This window comes from Mastomys coucha, unplaced genomic scaffold (assembly GCF_008632895.1).
Source record: "Mastomys coucha isolate ucsf_1 unplaced genomic scaffold, UCSF_Mcou_1 pScaffold20, whole genome shotgun sequence".
Lineage (NCBI taxonomy): Eukaryota > Metazoa > Chordata > Mammalia > Rodentia > Muridae > Mastomys > Mastomys coucha.
Genome location: NW_022196903.1, coordinates 24,892,890 through 24,913,249, shown reverse-complemented (window position 1 = coordinate 24,913,249; position 20,360 = coordinate 24,892,890). Strand labels below are relative to the sequence as shown.

General features: G+C 40.7%; 1 protein-coding gene across 11 annotated transcripts in view; it reads right to left on the bottom strand.

Moving 5' to 3' along the window:
• Nucleotides 1–20,360, bottom strand: part of Ahcyl2 (adenosylhomocysteinase like 2) — a 153,605-nt gene that overhangs the window by 4,615 nt on the left and 128,630 nt on the right. For 10 of the 11 annotated variants that reach the window (XM_031381384.1, XM_031381382.1, XM_031381383.1 and 7 more), the window contains 7 exons: nucleotides 17,848–17,911; nucleotides 17,299–17,387; nucleotides 13,749–13,819; nucleotides 11,995–12,089; nucleotides 4,957–5,055; nucleotides 1,443–1,511; nucleotides 1,261–1,339 (listed from right to left, as the gene is read on the bottom strand). In XM_031381384.1, coding sequence (XP_031237244.1) covers nucleotides 1,261–1,339; nucleotides 1,443–1,511; nucleotides 4,957–5,055; nucleotides 11,995–12,089; nucleotides 13,749–13,819; nucleotides 17,299–17,387; nucleotides 17,848–17,911 — 566 coding nt within the window. Of the gene's footprint in view, nucleotides 1–1,260; nucleotides 1,340–1,442; nucleotides 1,512–3,316; nucleotides 4,727–4,956; nucleotides 5,056–11,994; nucleotides 12,090–13,748; nucleotides 13,820–17,298; nucleotides 17,388–17,847; nucleotides 17,912–20,360 lie in introns of those variants that run through there. The other variant, XM_031381385.1, reaches the window with a different exon arrangement.

Below are 20,360 nucleotides of genomic sequence, written 5' to 3'. Positions count from 1 at the left end.
TGGGAATTGGGAGAGGATCTAGAAATGTATGCTTTGCTTTAGTAATTTTACATCTTTTGAATATATTGTATTTATAGTGTCATTATACCCACTAAGAGACTATAGACTGTTTTATTCATTTTTTTTTTTAAGCCTACAGCACCCGGTATTCCCAGGTGGTCTCCCATCCAAGTACTAACCAGGCCCGACCCTGCTTAGCTTCTGAGATCAGATGAGGAGACATGGTTTCTTTATGTAACCCTGGCTGTCTTGAAATGTACTATGTAGACTAGGCTGGCCTTGAACTCACAGAAATCCACATGCCTCTGCTTCCTGAGTACTGGGATTAAAAACCTGTACCACCATACTAGACCCATCCAAACTGTATTAAAGTGACAATATAGCAACTTATAACAGCAAAACCAGAATTGATTTATTTTCTGAGTTTATAAACACAATGTATCACCTAGGTGACTGAGACAGGCTCTTTAAAAATTTAAGACAGTTTAGTGTTTCTATTATACCAATCACCCACATAATTAACTCTAACAGGAACCTATATCCCTTTACAAGGCTATTTAGCACCTTAGAACTGGAACAAACCAGATATCACAAGGTCAGAGATCTTCTTTTTGGGGGGGGGGGTAAATACTTTCTCCTTCCTTTGAGATTTTTTTTTTTAAAGATTTATTTATTTATTATATGTAAGAACGCTGTAGCTGTCTTCAGACACACCAGAAGAGGGCATCAGATCACATTACAAATGGTTGTGAGCCACCATGTGGTTGCTGGGATTTGAACTCAGGACCTTCGGAAGAGCAGTCAGTGCTCTTAACCACTGAGCCATCTCTCCAGCCTTCCTTTGAGATTTTTACACACATGATGCCTTAAAAGAGGAAATCTTTAAAACTCAGTTGGTAGCATGATGGTCCATGCTGTAATCCCAGACTGGAAACAGGAGCGAGTTCCATGCCAGCCTTGACTACACTGTGATTCCCAGTCTCAAGGCATACAATGTGATGCAGTGCAACAGGCCCTAACAAAATAACTCTCAGGTAGGTATTGCAAATCACAGCAAAATGTAAGACCCTCCCTAGACAAACCTGTATGAAAACTACACAGACCACCCTGGAATAGAGTCTAGAGTCCCAGCTCCTAATTTATATGGTAAAGAGATGTTTTTTTTCCCTCCCCTCCCTGCCCACCCCACAGGAAGTCAATGCCTCTAAGCTTATGACAGTGAACTAATTTGCTAAGAATGGGGAAGAAAAAACAACTTACCCATTTTCTTGGGTAGCAGGTATACATCTTGCTTATAGCGACCCTCAGGTGCATTGTAAAGTTCTATCAAGGCGAGAGCCTAAAAAGCAGAAATATGAATGCTGATATGCCTTTCAAAGCTGCGAAACCTGGCTTCTCTGAGGACCCTCTTCAGCCCTCTCTTGTCCCACTGCAGAGCTTACCTGAGTGGTAGCAGTGATTGAGAGCACAAATGTAGGCACTGTGGAGCAGCTTAGGTTCAGTAGACGGCCCTGGTTATCAAAAGTGAAAGAACAGGGCATTAGGACCCTTGGTGGCCTCTGAGGAGTGACAGAAGAATGACAGCCAACTTCAAATTCCTTCCCAATTGAGATTGCTAGAAAAAGCAGGAGCTCGAAAAAGAATTAATTAACATTCTTTTTAATTAATTTTATTTCCTTTTTCCTCCCTCCCTCCCTCCCTCCTTCTCTCCCTCCCTCCCTCTCCTCCCCCCCCCAACCCTTTCTGAGATAGGGTCTCTCTCTGTATAGCTTTGGCTGTCCTAGAACTTGCTTTGTAGACCAGGTTGGCCTCAAACTCACAGAGATCCTTCTGCCTCTGCCTCTCAAGTGCTGGGATCAAAGTCATGAGCCACCATATTTTAAATGTTTTAAGATTTTTATCCAAAAATGTATTTTTAACTGATATATCAAAGCAAAAATTATACTACTTATAGGATACCATATAATGTTTCAATACAAGAGTACATATATTATTTCCTCAAATACTTAACATCTTTAAATCCTTTCTTCTAGGTTCTCAAAATGTCTAGTACATAACTGTTACCTATAGTCACAGTATACTGACAGTATGCCAGAACTATTTACATTCCTAGCTACCTAAAACTCAACATCCACTGATCAGCCTCTGCCGAACCCCAATTGCTCAAAATTCCAAGCTCCCAGCAATTGTGTGTGTGTGTGTGTGTGTGTGTGTTTGTGTTTGAGATAGACTCATTATGTAACTGCAAGCTGGCCTTTAACTCTCAATTCTCCTGCTTCAGCCTCCTAAACTGTTGAGATTAATGCCCGGCTTATCAATATTTATTCTTCTCACTTCTATGAGATCAATGTATTGGACACAAGGCTCATAAATCCACTGAACAGTGGTAGTCTGCTTATGTGGGCATTCTCTTGTTGACTTATATTTACTTGATATTATAAATCATGTTAGATTTAACCTTTTCTTTTGGTGGTGATAGTCTTATTATGTACCCCTAGCTGTCTTCAAACTTACTAGGTAGCCAAAGCTGATCTTGAACTCCTAATTCTCCTGCCTCCATTGCCTGAGTGCCAGGACTACAGACATGTACCACCACTTCTAGCCCATAACTAATGTTTATAGATTATATGGGATTGAGAATATGCATTACTTGTCTATGCCTGGCTGACTTCACTTAACATTACATCACACTAACAAATGACAGGAGTTTCCTTTATGGTAAAAACAGTATCCACTGGATATACCACATGTCCGTCAGTCAGTCCCACTCCCTTGGGGGCTGATGTGAATAAGGAGTGCATGTGTCTGACAGGCTGATTTGTTTTCTTGTAATGTGTGACAAGAGGATTACAGGAACACACAATAGTTCTGTTGTTAAGTTTTTAAGCTCATCCTGTTTTTCATAATTCATCTTTTTTTTTTTTTTTTTTTTTTGGTTTTTTGAGACAGGGTTTCTCTGTATAGCTCTGGCTATCTTGGAACTCACTCTGTAGACCAGGCTGGCGTCAAACTCAGAAATCCGCCCGCCTCTGCCTCCCAAGTGCTGGGATTAAAAGCGTGCGCCACCACTGCCCGGTTCATAATTTATCTTTTATCTCTTTGATAATGGTCATCCTTACTGGGATGAGGTAATACCTCAGTGTGGCTTAATTTCCATTCTCCTGATGACTAGTGATGCTGAACATTTCCCCCTTTGTCTGCAGGCCATTTGCATGTCTTCTTTGGAAATATCCAAAAGAAAGCACTGAAAATTTGATAAATGTTCTAAATTTCTAGGACTATATAAAAAGGAACAAAGGCAGTCATAGGACACTGATGATTGTGCAAAGGCTTGTATTTCTCTCAATTTCCCCAATCTCTGTAGCAAAATACCCTTCTTCTGAGGGTTGGCATTCTTTTGACCATCTTAGGAAAGGAGCGATTCAAGGTAAGGAGCAATCTCTCCAGGATAGGAGGGAGATTAACTATGGATTCAGGAAGCTGTGTCAATTTCTATGCTTCTCAGTTTGTCTCTCTGCTCCAAAGGCAGGCAGCCTTCAATTCTGAGTGGACAATAAAGACAATAAGAGAGCTAAATCCTGCCCCATGCTGTCCTTTCTTGCTTTGCTTCCTAGGAAGCCTGACTACTGTTTTTTTGCTCAGCTATATAACCCCAAACACCTTTAGTGCTAGCTTTTATCACCAAAATTGCTAAGAGGGACCTCTCTGGGCAGTTTAGAAATGTTGCCAGACAGGGGGCTGACGTCAAGGCTATTAATAAACATTTAACAACCTGTTGTTCGCCTATCTATACACATGCCTTCCCAGACATGCCCAAAAGCATTTAAGGATGTCAGCTAAATGAGGACAAAAGATAAAAGAACAGTAAGAACATATAAAGTTGGCAGTACGTGTCCCTACATAAGGAAATGATGTTTATATTTTTATACTTGGTTTCTTTGATAATAAGAAACAAAAGCAAAGGAACTGAAACCTAGGAAAAGCCTTTTTATCCCCTTGTTACTTGGGGCCTTTCCTTAAAAGAGAAGGAAAAGAGAAGGTGCTTCATGGGAAAAACAAGAAGCACCCCCAGGACCCAGGAATCCCAGGATAGGAAAATGGTAGGAATGACATAAAGGCTACAAGGCATGAAAATCAAGACCCAGTGTGCGGGCCAGTGAGGTGGCTCAGCAGGTAAACAGATCTGCTTGCCTGACAACCTGAGGAGCAGATTTTGATCCCTGAGACCCACATGGTGGAGAGAACTGACTCTTGCAAGCTGTCCCCTGACTCTACAAGCACAAGAGGTAACATGTACATGATACCCCCCACCATCCCACCTTACCCCGAAAAAGAACTGGAAAAATCTAGCTTAGTGGTGGAACTTCTGCCTAGCATGTGTACATGTGTGAGGACTTGAGTTCAGTTCCTAGCACTGGGGAAAAAAAAAGGAGTATGTGTGAGCTAGATGCACAGGCTGGGGAACGATCCATCACGCAGCATTAGCACAATAAGCTGGGTACCTACTACACAGCTGGTTCGGTTCATCAGTTCAAAGACACTAAAATAGAGACACGAGCAGCAAAGACACGACTTTCCCAAAGCTTACCAAAGACAGCCTGAGTTACAGCCAGGAATACCTACTTTGCTTACTGATTAGACCCCACAAAAGACATTCTCTTTCTGTGAGCTGCACTGACTCTATCTGCTAACTCCTTCCACAGTAATAGTCATCAGCTGACTCAACCTGCAGAGTGACATGGAGACAGGATAATGGTTGAAAGTAAGGAACCAGAATAGGTTCTTAATTGCTGAATGAAAAGACCTTTCACAATTACAAGTAAAATCACTGGTAAAATAGTTAAACTTGTGTTTCAGAGACAGAGTTGAAAGGATCAGGGAACATGCGGGGGAGGGGAGCAGAAAATGGCAATCTCTCCTGTCAGTGGAGTAGCTCCTTGTCAGCCTCAGTCTTACCTCTGCCAGCAGCACTATCCTCTTGCCATCAGGCCATATCACATGGTCAACTTGGGATCTTACTCTCTCCCATGTCAGTTCTGGTGTCCGCAGGCTGGCCTGGAATACACACAGTGAGAACATCATTAGCTGTGGCAAGTCCTCCACATTGGGAACAGAAAGAAGTTGAAGGGAGCCATTTTAAATAGCAAGTTGAAAGAAGCAACCAACATGCCAGATGGAGAATACCTGTCCTGGGTTGGTTAAGACTGTTCCATTTCAGGGAATTTAATCTTAGGCCCAGCCAGGGAGGGATCACTCAGGAGGTCATTCCACAACATATACTGTACGCCCACTCTCTGCTGAGCACAGTAAAAGGTGCTATGGGAAATACAAAAGAAACCTAAGGCATGGTTTCTGCCTTCAAAAAGCTCACATTTTAGTTGGGGACACAAAACAATACATATGTGAGAAGAAAATACAAAGCAACATGCAAATAAGTGCAGATTAATACGGTGCAAATGGAATACATAAGTGCTGAAGAGAGAGACAGAAGATCAGAGCCAAGTGGATTAGCTGGAGAAAGCTGAATGTCCTAAACAGCATGCTGGGGACCATGGGTCTGCCCTCATGGCCCAACATCCCAGTTTGCATCTGTTCAAAAGGCTCGTTTACCCTACAGAAGCTCTGTGCCCTAGGTGCAAATGTGAGGTAGCTTTCAGAGGATGCAAGTGGTAGAGTAAAGCGCCCAATGGCTCACCCTCTTTCCACTTCTGTGTATTGTATATTCAAAGAACAAAAGAAAAGATGGGAAGTTCATTATCAGCAGCAATGAAATGACAGTCATAGGCTGTGTAGACTTAGGACAACTACTTCCTTCTTCAATTAGCAATGGCTGAAACAGAAAGTGAGTCCATATTCCAAAACTACCCCATTTTATTCATCTGGTAAAACTGAAAATACTGGTAAAAATATACTACCAAATATTAGACCTCAGACAAGAGACATTTTAGTTACATAGTAATTCTAGGCACTGTAATAAAGGACAAATACTGAGAGAAGAGTGTGAGCCATTTCTGCAGAGACAGTATCTTTTCATTTTTAAATTTCCAAATTCTCTCTAGACATACAAAGGAGTGCTCAATTAATGGTTAGAAAATCTCTCTCTCTCTCTCTCTCTCTCTCTCTCTCTCTCTCTCTCTCTCTCTCTCTCTCTCAAGGAAATAACAATTGAATAGTGCAAAAAGACATATAATTATATTTTAGTGTATTCAGAACTGCAGACTTGGTTAACTTATCTCCACCACTCTCCAGGGAGGGTCATGCTCTGGATCATCATTTCTTTATTAGATATATTGGAAATGCAAAATTTGAGGCATAAGTTTCATAAATTGATTCAATCATTCTAAAGAGCTATTTGGCAATAACTACCAAAATGTTAAAGATAACTAATTTTTATCAGTTAGTTTAATTTTTAGACTCCTATAATAAATATTTATTCAAGTCAAGAATTAAAGTGCCTGGGAATTTTAATATAAACCAGGTGTAGTGGTGCAAGCCCTTAATTCCAGCACTTGGGAGGTGAAGGAGAATCAAAGGTTCAAGGCCAGCCTAGGCTATACTGTATCTTAATAAACAAAAGCAAAAACAAATGAAGAATGGTCATTCTAACATTACTCATACTAGCAAGTATGGATGTATAGTATAGATGGGCAGGGAATGACCAAGTAAATCAACTCCACTGGGTTTATTTAAAAAAAAAAAAAAAGAACAAGAAGATAAAGAAGAGGAGGATGACATAGCAATAATGATAACGATGATAATGACAGAGGTTTGATGTGTGGCTTAGTGGTATTCTTGCCCAGCATGTGTAAAATCCTGGATCGGATCCCCAGCACCACAGATTAAAAATTATATGTAAAGGACGTGAACAGAGTTAAACTGATTGAAGCAAGTGGACAACTGAAGAAGTTAAGGAAAAATACAAAATATATCCTTCAGCCTTTGAAAATATCATATAGAAATGATCACCTTCTGGCCAAAGCATACAGCTCCATGGTAACACATGCATTTTATATTGAGATGAGACACTAAGTAGTCCAGAATTTTATTGTTTCATGTCATTAATCTTCCAGAGGAAAAACAATCCTGGTGACTGGGAGCAAAGACCTGACAACATGATATTGTTGTCATGGTAAGTCCTCCATCTTAGGAAGTGCTTCTTGGAAGAACATGGTAGAATCAAGGAAGGGACAACTGTTTGGAACGTAAGAAAACAGTGCCGAGAAGAGGCGGTATAGCAAAAGGCCCAGGAAGGGCTTCAATAAGGGCAAAAACCCTTGATGGTCATTTAAAAGGAGGTTTAAAAAAAGACTCGGTTAACTTATCTTCATCACTCTCCAGGGAGGGTCAATGTCCTCACTGTGAAGATGTCTATCTGGCAATCGTGCTCCCTAAGAGCTTTTCCTACCCTATGACAAGACTAGCTCTTTAAAATCAACTAACTGGGGCTGGGGGAGGTCATTGGTAAACATGTGCTTTGAGGTTCAATGTCTAGAACTACCACTTTAAAAAGGGCAGTAGGGGTGGGGAGAGCACTAAATTGGCTTTGCTATAGATTTGCACTAACCACTCTACCAGGAAAAGGGTTATTTATGCAGATGCTGGCTCCAACTGTAGGCCCATCTCCTGTAAATGTATTATGCCTACACATACTGATCTTACATGATTCAGAACAGTGCACAATATCCCTCTCCCCCCACCCCTACCCTGCAAGGAGCACAGCTGTGGTTCCAGTCCTTTAAAACAGAATCAATAGCAAGATTTAGTTAAATAATTCTTTCATTAGAGAAAGCCCCTGAAAGCAAGTGTATATAATGCTTGATCACTTGAACTATGAAGCTGACAATCACACAGGCCTTCAACATGAGACAGGAGATATGTGAAAGAAAGAGCTGGCCATGTGAAAGAAAGAGCTGGTCACTGAGTAGCCTACAGTGGTTCTCCAGTGTTCATCCAATTCATTTTTTTTCCATTTTTCAGGAAAAAAAAAAGTACAGCTTTCTAAGTGGCTAACATTTTTCATGACCTATTCTTTCGTGAAATATATAGCAAGCAATAGCTCAAAGTTAGGTAAAACCAAAAAATCCTACCCAAAAGAGGAAAAGAAAAATCTAAGTAATTTTTGGGAGAGGGGAGCCACACTCAGGGGCTCTTACTGCACTCCCAGCCCATGAGCCTGGAGCTCTCTAGGTAGCCCAAGCAGCCTTCAACCCCATCCTCCTACCTCAACCCCCAAGTACTAAGATCTATTCTAAATTCTGATCACAAAACTATCTGGCTAGTCAGCAGGTGGATCTCTGACTCTCTACAGAGTGAGAACCTGGCTCAAATATAAAACAATACAAATCTATCTGGATAAATATTATATAGTAACACTAATTTGATTTATAGAGAATTTCTCTAAGTTTTGGTTACAAATAATCAATTATCTATCTGGATGAGTATTTACCAAATAATTTTCCTACACAGTAACATTAGGTGATTTACAGAAAATCTCACTCCTCTCTTCACAGTTTACACCTAACTGGTTTAGCAAATCCCACTGGTTACAACAGTCTTATCAACTCTACTGTCTACCCACTGAACCAAGCCAGCACCTTCACCCTCTCAAGAGGTTCCTGCTGTTCCCACACCTACTCAAGCCCAGAGAGCTTTCTTTACACAAAAGCCAGACAGGATTATAAAAAATATTGTTACTTATTGGTTCAAAATTTCCCAGTAGCCTCTTTTCTATTTAAACTCTAGCTACTATGGCCCACAACGCTCCGCCTTACTCATCGCCTCCTTGAGCTGCCCCCTCTGTCCTCACTCCTGTCTGTTACTGTCGCCAGACTTTATCTTTAAACAATTTACATTTATGTATTTACTGATCTATTTATTTATCTTTGTGTATATGTTGGCACTTACATGGTATGTGTATGGAGGTCAGAGGATCATGTATGTACAAGAATTGCTTCTCTTCTTCCTGTGGGTTCCGGGGATTCAACTCAGGTCTTCAGGCTTGGTCGCAAGTGCCTACACCTGCTGAGCCATCTTGCTGGCTGTACCGCAGCACCTTCAGCACTCTCCACCCTGTCCTGTTTGTTTCCTCTTTGCAGTGGTGTGGTTGAACCCAGGCCTGTGTGCACTCATCCCAGACAAGTGCTCTACCTCTGAGCGGCATTCCCGCTTGACCATTTTCTCTGAATACATGGTATTCACATGTCTTGCTTTTTCTTTCATTCAGCCTTCCCCACCCCAACATTCTATCCACAAAATACCTTTCTTGACCATTTCAATTAGAAGAGTCTCAACACCCCCTTCTTGCCCTTTCATTCAATATAACACAGACAGTAACTGTTGACTTATTTATTATCCATTTCCCACACAAGAATATAAACTCCATGAGCAGAAGATGTTGCTCTATGCTTTTACTTCATCTAATTAAAACTTGGTACAGAGCAGGCCAAATATTCAGCATATACTTGCTAAATAATGAATGAACATCCTGGTTCTAATTATTGGCTGAGTTTGCTGGTTTTTTGTTTGTTTGTTTTTTGTTTTTTGAGTTAGGATCTTATTTATGCAGCCCTGGCTGGCCTTGAATTCTCAGCAATCTACTTTAAATTTTGTTTTATATGCTCTATGACAGTACCATCACACATTAATTTAACTTTCAAAAGCCCTCTGAGCATCATCTTTTCTGGACCATACCTTATGCCATGAAGAATTCAAAGAAAAAAAAGAGATGGCTCTTAGCTCCTGATACAGCAAATATGAGGGTCTACCTAGCAATAATGGCAGAACCAAGCCTAGTTCCTTTAAAGTAAAAGCCATCATATTAAACCTAAGCCAGATTAGAACCCCTACAATGGCTCCCTGTTTCTCTCAGAATATAACTGTTTCTTAGCATGGGCTGTTAGGCCCTAACAGGTCTGGCCTGTTACCTTAGACCTCTTCCCCTTCCCTGCCTTGTGCTCCCTGGGCCATCGATACTAGCCTCCTTTCCACACCTCACAGCAGGGTTCCTTTTGCAGGCCATGTGGACCAGCTACTGATGCTGCTTATGATGCTCCTTGCCAAGACATCCACATGACTAATCCTTTTGACACTGGGCTCACAGTTTGATCTACTACTTAAGTAACAACCTAGTTCTCCATCCTCTCTGCCATTCTGTACTTCTCTCTCCTCTTAAGAATTTTACTTATTATTATGTTTAGTTTTTCTTCTCACTGAAGCATAAGCTCTATGAGGGTAGGAATTTGTTATGTTCACTGACTCCAAGCATCCAGCAGGCATACAGCAACCATACAATACTATTTGTGATTGAAGGTAAATGGTCTTATGACTTTTATTATTCTGAGGACTTACTCATGTCTAGTCCATCTAAAGGGCCTTGAAGTCAATACACCTAAATTGTTTTGTCTTGTTTTTCTGAAACAGGGTTTCTCTGTGTAGCTCTGGTTGTCCCGAAACTCACTCTGTAGACCATGTGAGCCTCAAACTCAGAGACCCACATGCCTCTGCCTCGTAAACACTGGAATTAAAGGGGAGCACAACCACATACACTGGCTCAAATACATGAAGAATTTTGTGCTTAAATTTCATTTTGAATCAGTTGTATGACTTACCAGTGTACTTTAGTGTCTACGCTTCCCAGTTTAAAGTCAAGAATAACTCTCCCAGGGTAGTCAAGGGCATGGAGTGAGTAAAAGTAAAGGTGTACAAGTTAGATAACTGCATCTGGTATTTAGAGCTTCCTGTGGTTTTTGAGAGAAAGTCTTCCCGATTTCTCTTTGACCATGTAGTAAAGGTGCCCCTTCACTCATGGTACATAACTGAAATATAAGAGGATCCCCCACCCCTGCCAAGGAACAAACTATCAACTCCATTAGTAACTGTAAGCAAACCACAGCAACAAGACAGAGCAACGACGCCATGGCACTCAGACCCCCAGACTAGCCATAGGTTTTGGGGGGTTATCTCGCTAGCTATTTTCTTCCTTCATTCTGGTGCTGTGGTGTGGGGATTAAACCTGGAGCTTCGTGTGGGAGCCAAACACTCTGAACATGGAGCTATATCCCCAGTCAAATATTTCTAATAACAAAAGACTAGAATAATGGGGTTAAAAAGAGAAAGCACATAAACTGTTATCCAGTGGCTCTCAGTATCAGCTGGTCCTTACTTAAGTGCTGAAGCTCAATCACAGCAGCCCTCAGTGAGCTGAAAGCCTGCTATGTTGAGCTCCTTACCCACAGAGAAAGACAGATGTGCCATAACATGCCATAAAAACTTAAAGCCGGAGTCAAAGTCATACTGAGACATACTTTGGTAAGTCTGAAAGAAATAAATACACCTCTATTAACTGCTACTTGGATAACTTATTAGAGGTTTGGTTGGATATAATCAGATGATAGAACTACAGCTATAGACTTCCCGGGTTTAGGAATATGTGCTGTTACACAGTGGCTCTGGATTGAAGGTGGTACCTATAACCTGCTTACTGTGATTTGAAAGATATGCTAAGGGGAGACCTAGGCCAGTGAAAAAGGGAGAGAAAACAAAAAACTGCAGTGGTTGATAGACACAGCCATTAGAAGACAAAGTACTCACCTTAGCCCACGGATCCCTCTCCTTTGAGTGTTTCCATGGGCCAGCCTACTTGTCTTTTTGTAAAGCTAAACATCCCCATAATAATGACTTTACTCTGATTCATCCCGAGTTTATCCGGCTACCAATTCTTAAATGGAAAAAAAATGTTTCACAGTCTGAGTAGGTAACAAGCCTGGCTGTAAGGAGACAAATCATTTGAAATGGTTGCGAAGAAAATGCTTTATTTTACCCCTAAGCACATACTATACATCTGGAAAGTGAACAGACATGGACTAGTTTAGAATACTCATGACTCATGTTCAGACTAGCTGATGCCCGTGCCGCCTTCTTCCAGTTTGTTACTTGGGGAGGAGAGAATGAAGGAAAAACAAGACAGGTCCCAGCAATGGTCAGTGAGGATCTTACCACATCAATCTCGGTGTTGGAATGTCCCATGTTACAAACGATGCAGCTATTCTTCATACGGTCCAAGTGCTCTCTGGTTACCACATTCTTGTTCCCTTAAAAACAGAAGAGATAAACACATGAAAAGGAATGAAGTTAGACCCCTACCTCATATAATATATAAACACACACAATATATATTATATAATAATATAGTATTATTATTATATAAATTATACATAATTTATATAGTTATAAAGTTATAGTTATAATTTATATAGTTATAAAGTCCATTATTATATAATTATATATAATTTATATAGTTAAATTTATAAAAACCAATTCTCTATGGATCATATTCTTAAGAGCAAAAACTAGAAAAACTCTTAGTTTTTAACAGAAATGTTAGAGGAACATGAAAGTGAATCCTTGTGGCCTCAGGTTCTGCAGCAATCTACAGCAATGCAGCACTTTAAACATAAACAACAAGAAAAACAAAGGCTGCACTACATTAATAAACATACAAGTCCTTGCTGTAAGTGACCCCACTAAGGAAATGTTTAAAAGACAACTTAGTGAATGAAACAAAATCTTTCTAAATCAAACACTGAAATGGGATGCCTATTAGAAATGTATTGGGAACTCTTACAACTCACAATAAAGACAAATAATCTAATTTAAAAAAAATGAACACAGGATCTGAAACATCTGAAAGGATGTTTCTCTAGAGAAGATATCAATGGCCAAAGCACAAGAAAGAATATCACTACCCGTATAAATCATATACTACTTTATGTTCACTGGTATGGCAATTAATAAAAAAACACAATAATAAAAGTGTTGTTGAGGATGTAGGAAACCTAGAACCCTCAAGCACTGCTGGTACAACTGTACAACAATTCTATTGCTCTGAAAATTAGTTTGGCAGTGCTCTAATCAGGAAAATGTGAAAGAAATAGACTTTATTTTTTGTCTACTATTTCTGGTGCATGCATGTGTGCCTCTCTGTGTGCTTCAGACTCCACAGTGCTGAAATTTTAAGTGCAAACCACCTGGCTTTTTTTTTTTTTTTTTGGTTTCTTTTTTGAGACAGGGTTTCTCTGTGTAACCCTGGCTGTCTTGGAACTCACTCTGTAGACCAGGTTGGCCTCGAACTCAGAAATCCGCCTGCTTCTGCCTCCCAAGTGCTGGGATTAAAGGCGTGCGCCACCACTGCCCGGCTTAAAAAGTTTATTTCATGTGTTTTGCCTGCCTGATGCATGTATACTGCCTATATGTCTGATTCCCACAGTTATAAGAGGGTGTCAGATTACCTGGAACTGGAGTTATAGATGGTTGTGAGCTACCATGTGGGTACTAGGAATAGAACCTGGGTCCTTTGCAAGAGCAACAAGTGTTCTTAACCACTGAGCTAACTCTCTGGTCACCTATGCCTGACCTTTTTATATGGGTTCTTGGAATCAAAACATGTTTATTAAGGTAAGTATTTTACCAAATGAGCCATTCCTACTTCTCAACCCTTATCTCTCACTTTGGTAGTTTGGCTTTATCCAGAATTTTTTTTTTTTTTTTTTGAGACAAGGTTTCTCTGTGTATCCCTGGCTGTCCTGGAACTCACTCTGTAGACCAGGCTGGCCTTGAACTCAGAAATCCAACTGCCTCTGCCTCCCAAGTGCTGGGATTAAAGGCATGCGCCAGAATATTTTTAATCATCCCTCATTTGCACCATGAAAGCATTCTCACATGCCACCCCACTGGATACACCACAACCATACCTGTACAAGTAATAACAATGTCGACCTGTCGGATGACTTCATTTAGCTTCACTAGTCGAAATCCATCCATACTGTAGAAATAAAGCAGGACAATTAACTCAGCCAGCCGATGGAGCGTCTTCCCTTACAAGCCTGTGCAGAGCTCTTCAGGCAGTTACAGTGTCACTTCCTCAACAACTGGAATGCTTCCAGTCTGTTTATTTTGTTTGGTTTTTAAGATAGTGTCACTGTATAGTCCAGGCTGGCCTCAAACTCAGGATCTTCTAGCCTTTTCCTCAAGTGCTGGGATTACAGGCACGTGTCACTACATACTCTTCAATCAAAAACCCAAATCATTTCCCTAGTTTATATGGGAGAAATGTAAAAGCTCCCTTTGCATCTACGGAACTATATCTTCCTAATAATAGGGAGCCAAGCAAGGTCTCCCATGACATTCCCAAATGAAATTGCTAAAAAGTGACACATGGCCATTGGATCTATTCTCACTGAATCTGTTCTTCTAAGATCATTGATTAGCTTCTGAAAAAAAAAAAAAACAGTTTTTTTTTCCTCAGTGCCTTATAGTATTTGATTTCTCTGCCACATTAAGCATAACTTGCCCTCTTCTTCTTCTTCTTTTTTTAGATTTATTTATTTTATTTATATAAGTACACTGTGGATGTCTTCAGACACACCAGAGGAGGGCATCAGATTCCATTACAGATGGTTGTGAGCCACCATATGGTTGCTGGGAACTCAAGACCTCTGGAAGAGCAGCCAGTGCTCTTAACCACTGAGCCATCTCTCCAATAACTTGCCTTCCTTAAAGCCTAATTCCCCACTTTCATATAGTGCTGGGGATTGAAGCCAGGACCTTGTACCCCACTTGGCTAAATTCTAAGGCATTTCCCCCATTTAAGTAGTGAACTTTGTAGGGTTCTTTCAGTATCCATGTTTATTCTGCCTTTGACTGTAAATCACCACTCACATGGGGTACATCCCCCCACCCCAGTGCTGGGATTAGAACCCAGGCATCCAGCAAACAAGGCAGAGCTTTACCATCAATCTACACACTTCAGGTATAGTTTCTATCTTTAAGTTACATGCCTGTCATCATAGTAAAGGATTAACTACCCCTTCAGATATCTCAAGGATTCCCCAGAAGGATCCCAAACATATTTGAAAATAAACTCATTATCCTCTCCATACTCTCATCTACTTTTCTTCTATATTTTCTACCCTGGGCAACAGCATTACTGTTAACTGTATGAGCCAAGTAACTCTTTCTTTCTAATTGAAGCTGTAACCAAATCTTTTTAATACTTTTTCTTAATTCCTTAAGTTTCTTGAATTCATGGCCCCACAGAACTGTTTCAGTGGCTTTGAGACAGAGTCAGAACTTACTTTGTAGACCAGGCTAGCCTTAAATTTGAGGTAATTCTCTTAAGGTGCTGGGATTATAGATTTGTTTGTGGGCCACAGTGCCTAGTTCTGCCCCCCTTTATCCATACATGCTAGCTTTGCTAAGGTCTGGTCAGCAATGCATGACCCAATCTCATTGTCTCTAGATTACATCTCTCAAATCATTTTGCAGAGTGATTTCCCTAAGTGCAACTTGGAACATTTTATTTACATGTTTAAAATACTCCAGGATAAGACCTAAATTCTTATACTGATAAATGACTACACTGACATTTGATTCTAACCTCAGATATTACTATTCCCCAAATTTATCTAGTCTGTGAGCTACTGAAATATGCTATGCTATCATTTGTTTGGAGACTATGCTCTTGCTCCTTGCATAGGAGCTGAGAGGAAAAAATAACCAAAAAAACAAAACCAAACCCAAAAAACAGAAACCCAAAACCCTGAACAAGTTTTAATATAGCCTTGCTGACATTGCTGTCTACAGAGCCTCAGTCTTCTGCTAAGACAGTTCTCCCGTGTCTTTACAGTACCACATGCTGTTTACAGTGCTTCCGACACAGCGCAGGGGTTGTCTGTGTTCTTTTCAAAGCAGAGCCTTGGCTCCTCCACCTACTCTCTCATTTACCCTCAGCACATAGCTTGTATAGCATACACAACATATACGTTAAGTTACTGGTTCTTGGCCATGAGACAATGTGAATGCACTGTCATCAGTGTTGTGTTCTGGTTTCTATACTGAAGACAGTACCAGAAAGGTGATGCTCCCTGTGTACTGAAGCCAACTAGAGAAAGCCAGTGACTGGACTGGGGAACTCTGCTTTGGCAGCTTAGGGTTAGGCTCTGTGAGTGGCAGGACAGAGGGAACAGGCCTTATTCCAACCTTATTCTAGCTCAGTGTCCTTTCAGAGGCTTAGTGGTAACCACTGCACTGAAAATGAAAAATATAGCTATATACTACAGAAACTTGGACTATAGTAGCTTCTAGTGGCCATCGTGTTTCCCACTCTGTGGATGATGGAAATAATCTTAGTAACAGTTACACTTAGTGAGGGTCCATTCTGTGACTTGATTCTCATAATACTTTGAGGTAAGGATGATATCTATATTTCATTTGTTTTATTTAACTATTATTTTTTAGACAGGGTCTGACTATGTAGCCCTGGTTGGCCTAGAACTCACTCTGTAGACCAGGCTTGTCTTGAACTCAGAGATCCTTTTGTCTCTGCCTCCCAAATGCTGGGATTAAAGCAGTGCCCTGCCAGGATCCACATTTGGGAGAGAAAAAAGAAACTTAAAATTTTTAAGTTTAGATTTGAGCCTTAAGGATTATAAGAACACCACAAACACTTTCCATATATTCATCACATAGGAGTGAGCAGATTTCACTCTTAGTTTGGATTAATCTAATATTTTCTCACAGTTAGAGTCACATCGAAGTGTATTGTATCAGAAGGTCTCTCACACAGTCTATTGCATTCCCTACCTCTCTTCCTTCCTGCTGAAGACCGAACCCATGTCCAAGCTAAGCACATGCTCTATCACTAAACTGCACCCAGTCTCTCCTCCTGGCAGGATCTCGGTCTGCAGGCCAGCTTGTAGACTCTGTAACCAAGGCCTGGAAGTCACAATCTATTTGCCTCAGACTCAGGAATCCTAAGATTATAGGTCTGAACCTTAAAAAAAAGATAGGATGTGTGTGTATGTGCATATGTATGTGCATGCATGTAGGATATATGTGTAAAGGTAAGCACAGACCAAGGTACACCTGTGGCAGTCAGAGTACAACTTTGTGAAGTCAAGAGACTGAAATTAGGTCTTGCACAGCACCCACTTAGCCTAGTAAACCATTTTTTTGGCCCACCTTTTCTTTTTGATCATTATTTCCAAAGGAGTGGGTATTACATATGAAGAGAGACATTAATGGGATATTTGTCCCTCAAACCAAAGCATTCCCTGTTACTATTTCAACAGGAATTCTAAATCCCCACTTCTCTCAGAGCAGAATTCCTTGACTTTTGCAAGATAGAAGCTTAGAGTTCTCTTAGCAGCTTTGGGCGTGTGGGTGTAAGACATGGCATGGCAGATCCATGGTGGCACTGTAGCCAGCCATGGAGAGGAGGAGCAGGCATCCTGTCATGCTTACCAGGCTTGCAGGGCACAGATGGGGTCAATTTCAGTTACATACACAATGGAACCCATGGCTTTCAGAGCAGCACAGCACCCCTTTCCCACCTGAGCAGGCAAAGAACACACACAATGAGGAGAGTCAGTGAAAGCACATTTCTCGAAGCTTCTGGAAGCTTTGCAAGGGTACCCTCTTTCTTCCCCTCAAAGTAAGTTTGCTGAATAGATTCATGCTTGTGGAAAACTAAGAAAAACAAATAAATGCAGTTCATAAACAAATCCCTGGCCCCTGCTTAGCACATTCATATACATGAGAACACCCACATTCACGATTTATAATCAAAACACAAGCTAAAAGAACATCACAAACAGCGGTGCTGGAACAAGTCAGAAAATCAACTTGAGAAAAAATACAAAGGGAAAAGAAAGGCACTGAATTCATGGCCCTCTGAAGTTACATGTTACCATCTAACATGGTGAGTGATATACTTCTGTCTATACAGAAAACTCTGCAACATTTTAATCAAAATGCATTTAAACATCCAACAAGTAAAAGGTTGAAAGTTACCTCTCCATAGCCACAGACCACCACCTGCTTTCCACCAAACATCATATCTGTTGTCCTTTTAAGTCTGAGGGAAACAAAAACAAAGCCAAGCCATTCACTTAGAAAAGATTATTCTTAGTTGTGCTTTTGGTTTAAAGTTCTTTCATTTTTGAGGGAAAGCAATACAGTCTGAATTTTGTCTGTCTAACAAGCTTTGGGTATATGGGAGTTGTGCAGCCTCCCTTTTTAATCTCTCTTTCTTGGGAGTGGTACAAAAGAAAGATGTGGAGTACACAGTGGCCTGTAAACAAAAAAGCAATATACACTTCTATACTGTGAATAGATATGGAAAAAAAGAAAAGATACAAATAAGAAAACAGTATAATTTAGAAAGTGACAGTTCTGACTTAATGGAAACATTGGTTTACCTTACTGTTTTAGGAATATACCCTAAGTAATGCATTTAGCAGTATCAGAGTGGCAATCTACACTGATTCAATAGGGAGAGTAATGGACAATGGTGTAGAGAGGCTGTGAAATCTGCTGATGTTGACTATATAGACAATGAGCTTTCTGGGATGATTTGGAGTAGAAACGTTCTACCTTTGTATCTTGTCCCTATGAAACTGATCCTTGCTGTTTCTGGAAAGAATGTGTAGGAATGAGTTCTAGTTTCTCTTAGGGTAAAATGAGATTACTTTTTCTGGGAATCTTGGTCAAGAAAAAAAGAGTTTCAACTAAAATCCAGTCGATTTTGAGATACACGGTCTCTCCAAATATGTGTAAAACTTCCTACTTTCTGGTGGGGACCACCACACTCACAAGTCTTGGATAGCAGAGTGGTTTTACAATGGCTAACACAGCAAGGAGAACCAAAGGATCAATTTCTAGGCCTCCTTTCCTTTGACCACATTTCTGAAGCTTTTCCTCATCCCTCTCTTTTTAACTACACATAGCTGTGGTGGTCTGGAAACTTCCTTCACACTGCTGCTCTGCAAATGACAACCAGGCTGCAGGCATGGACAGACTCTAGTTAGGCAGTGATTTTCCTGTTATCTCAGGATTTTCCTCAAGGATAAAGGACAAAAGAATACTTGACTCAAGGAAGGACTGGGGGTGATGGTAAGCTATCTGGTGCTATTTAGGAGTCATGGCAACTCTCTGAACTTCTCTTTGGTTCTTCTAGCTCCACAGCCCTAGGAGAGCTGAAACACTATATACTCTACAATATGAAAATCCTAGCGAAGCTCCTTTGGAGCTTCGGGGAAATTTTTCTTCTTCCTCAAGTGGAATCTTAGTCAGCAATACACAAGGAAGAGTTGGCAGGGAAGAGTTGGCAGGACTCCCTGATGCCTGTGTGATGGTGAATTCTGACTGACATCTTGAGGGGACTTAGAACCACTATGGTACCAAACCTTTGGACATGTCTTTGAGGGAGTTTCTAGATTAGGTTTACTGATGTAGGAGGTCCCTCAGCACAGGTACCACTTGATGGACAGGAGTCCTGGACCAAAGAAAAGGAGAAAGCATCATGTGCATCTCTTTCATGAGCATCCATCTTTGCTTTCTGACTGTGGATGCAATGCAGCCTCCAGCCTCCAATCCTGCTGCCATGACCTCCTGTCACGATTTGATTATGCCTATGCTGCTTTTGTCAGGTATTTGGTCCTAGCAACATGTAAAGGGACAGATACAGCAAGTAACCATCTCAGAACTATAGAAGATTAAATATTAATACCTTTTTCATGTGGATGCTCTTAGTCCAAGTGCCTGCCCACTCCGCTGCCCCTTCTTTTCTTTCTTGTTTTGTGAGATAAGTTCTTATGTAGCACAATCTGACCTCAAGTTTGTTATATAAGAAAGAATAGCCTAGAACACTCAATTCACCTCCTTAGCCTCCTGAATGCTGGGATTACAGATGTGTGCCACCATGCCAGGCTTCTACTGCAGGTTTTTCTGGAGCAGTTTTCATCTCTCTTGCTCTCATCTCTACTGAGAGAACAATTGCCCTTGACCCAATTGCAATTTGGCACTGTCTGCAGGTACCAATGAGCTTGTACTACTTAGCAAGTTTAGATGACAGCCCAGGTCCCAGCTCCTCACTGTAAAATCTAACCATAACCCTCGCTCTGCTGTCCTTGTCACTCTCATATGTTTTTGTACAACCTTAAGACTCTTTCGTAACTGAGGGAGTAAACTATGGTTGGGAGGGGCTCTATTCATTTTTCTGAACTAGTAGAGTTCTTTTTCTTGCATCTTTTAGTGATCCTGGTATAGGCCAACTTTAGTTTCACATATCTGGTACTTGAAAAGTCTAAAAGATAGTGGTGGGTAGATAAATATCTTAATGAAATATATGCAAGTTACTATTAACGTGGTCAGAATTGAGGTATCTGTCCCACTGACCCTTACATGAGGGCACTCCATAGCTGACTACTGAGCTAAGAAGTTACAAAAACGTTCAGTCTATGTGATACTATTGACTCCATAGTAATACTGTAGGTGACAATAGTCACAATGTACATTGAACATTC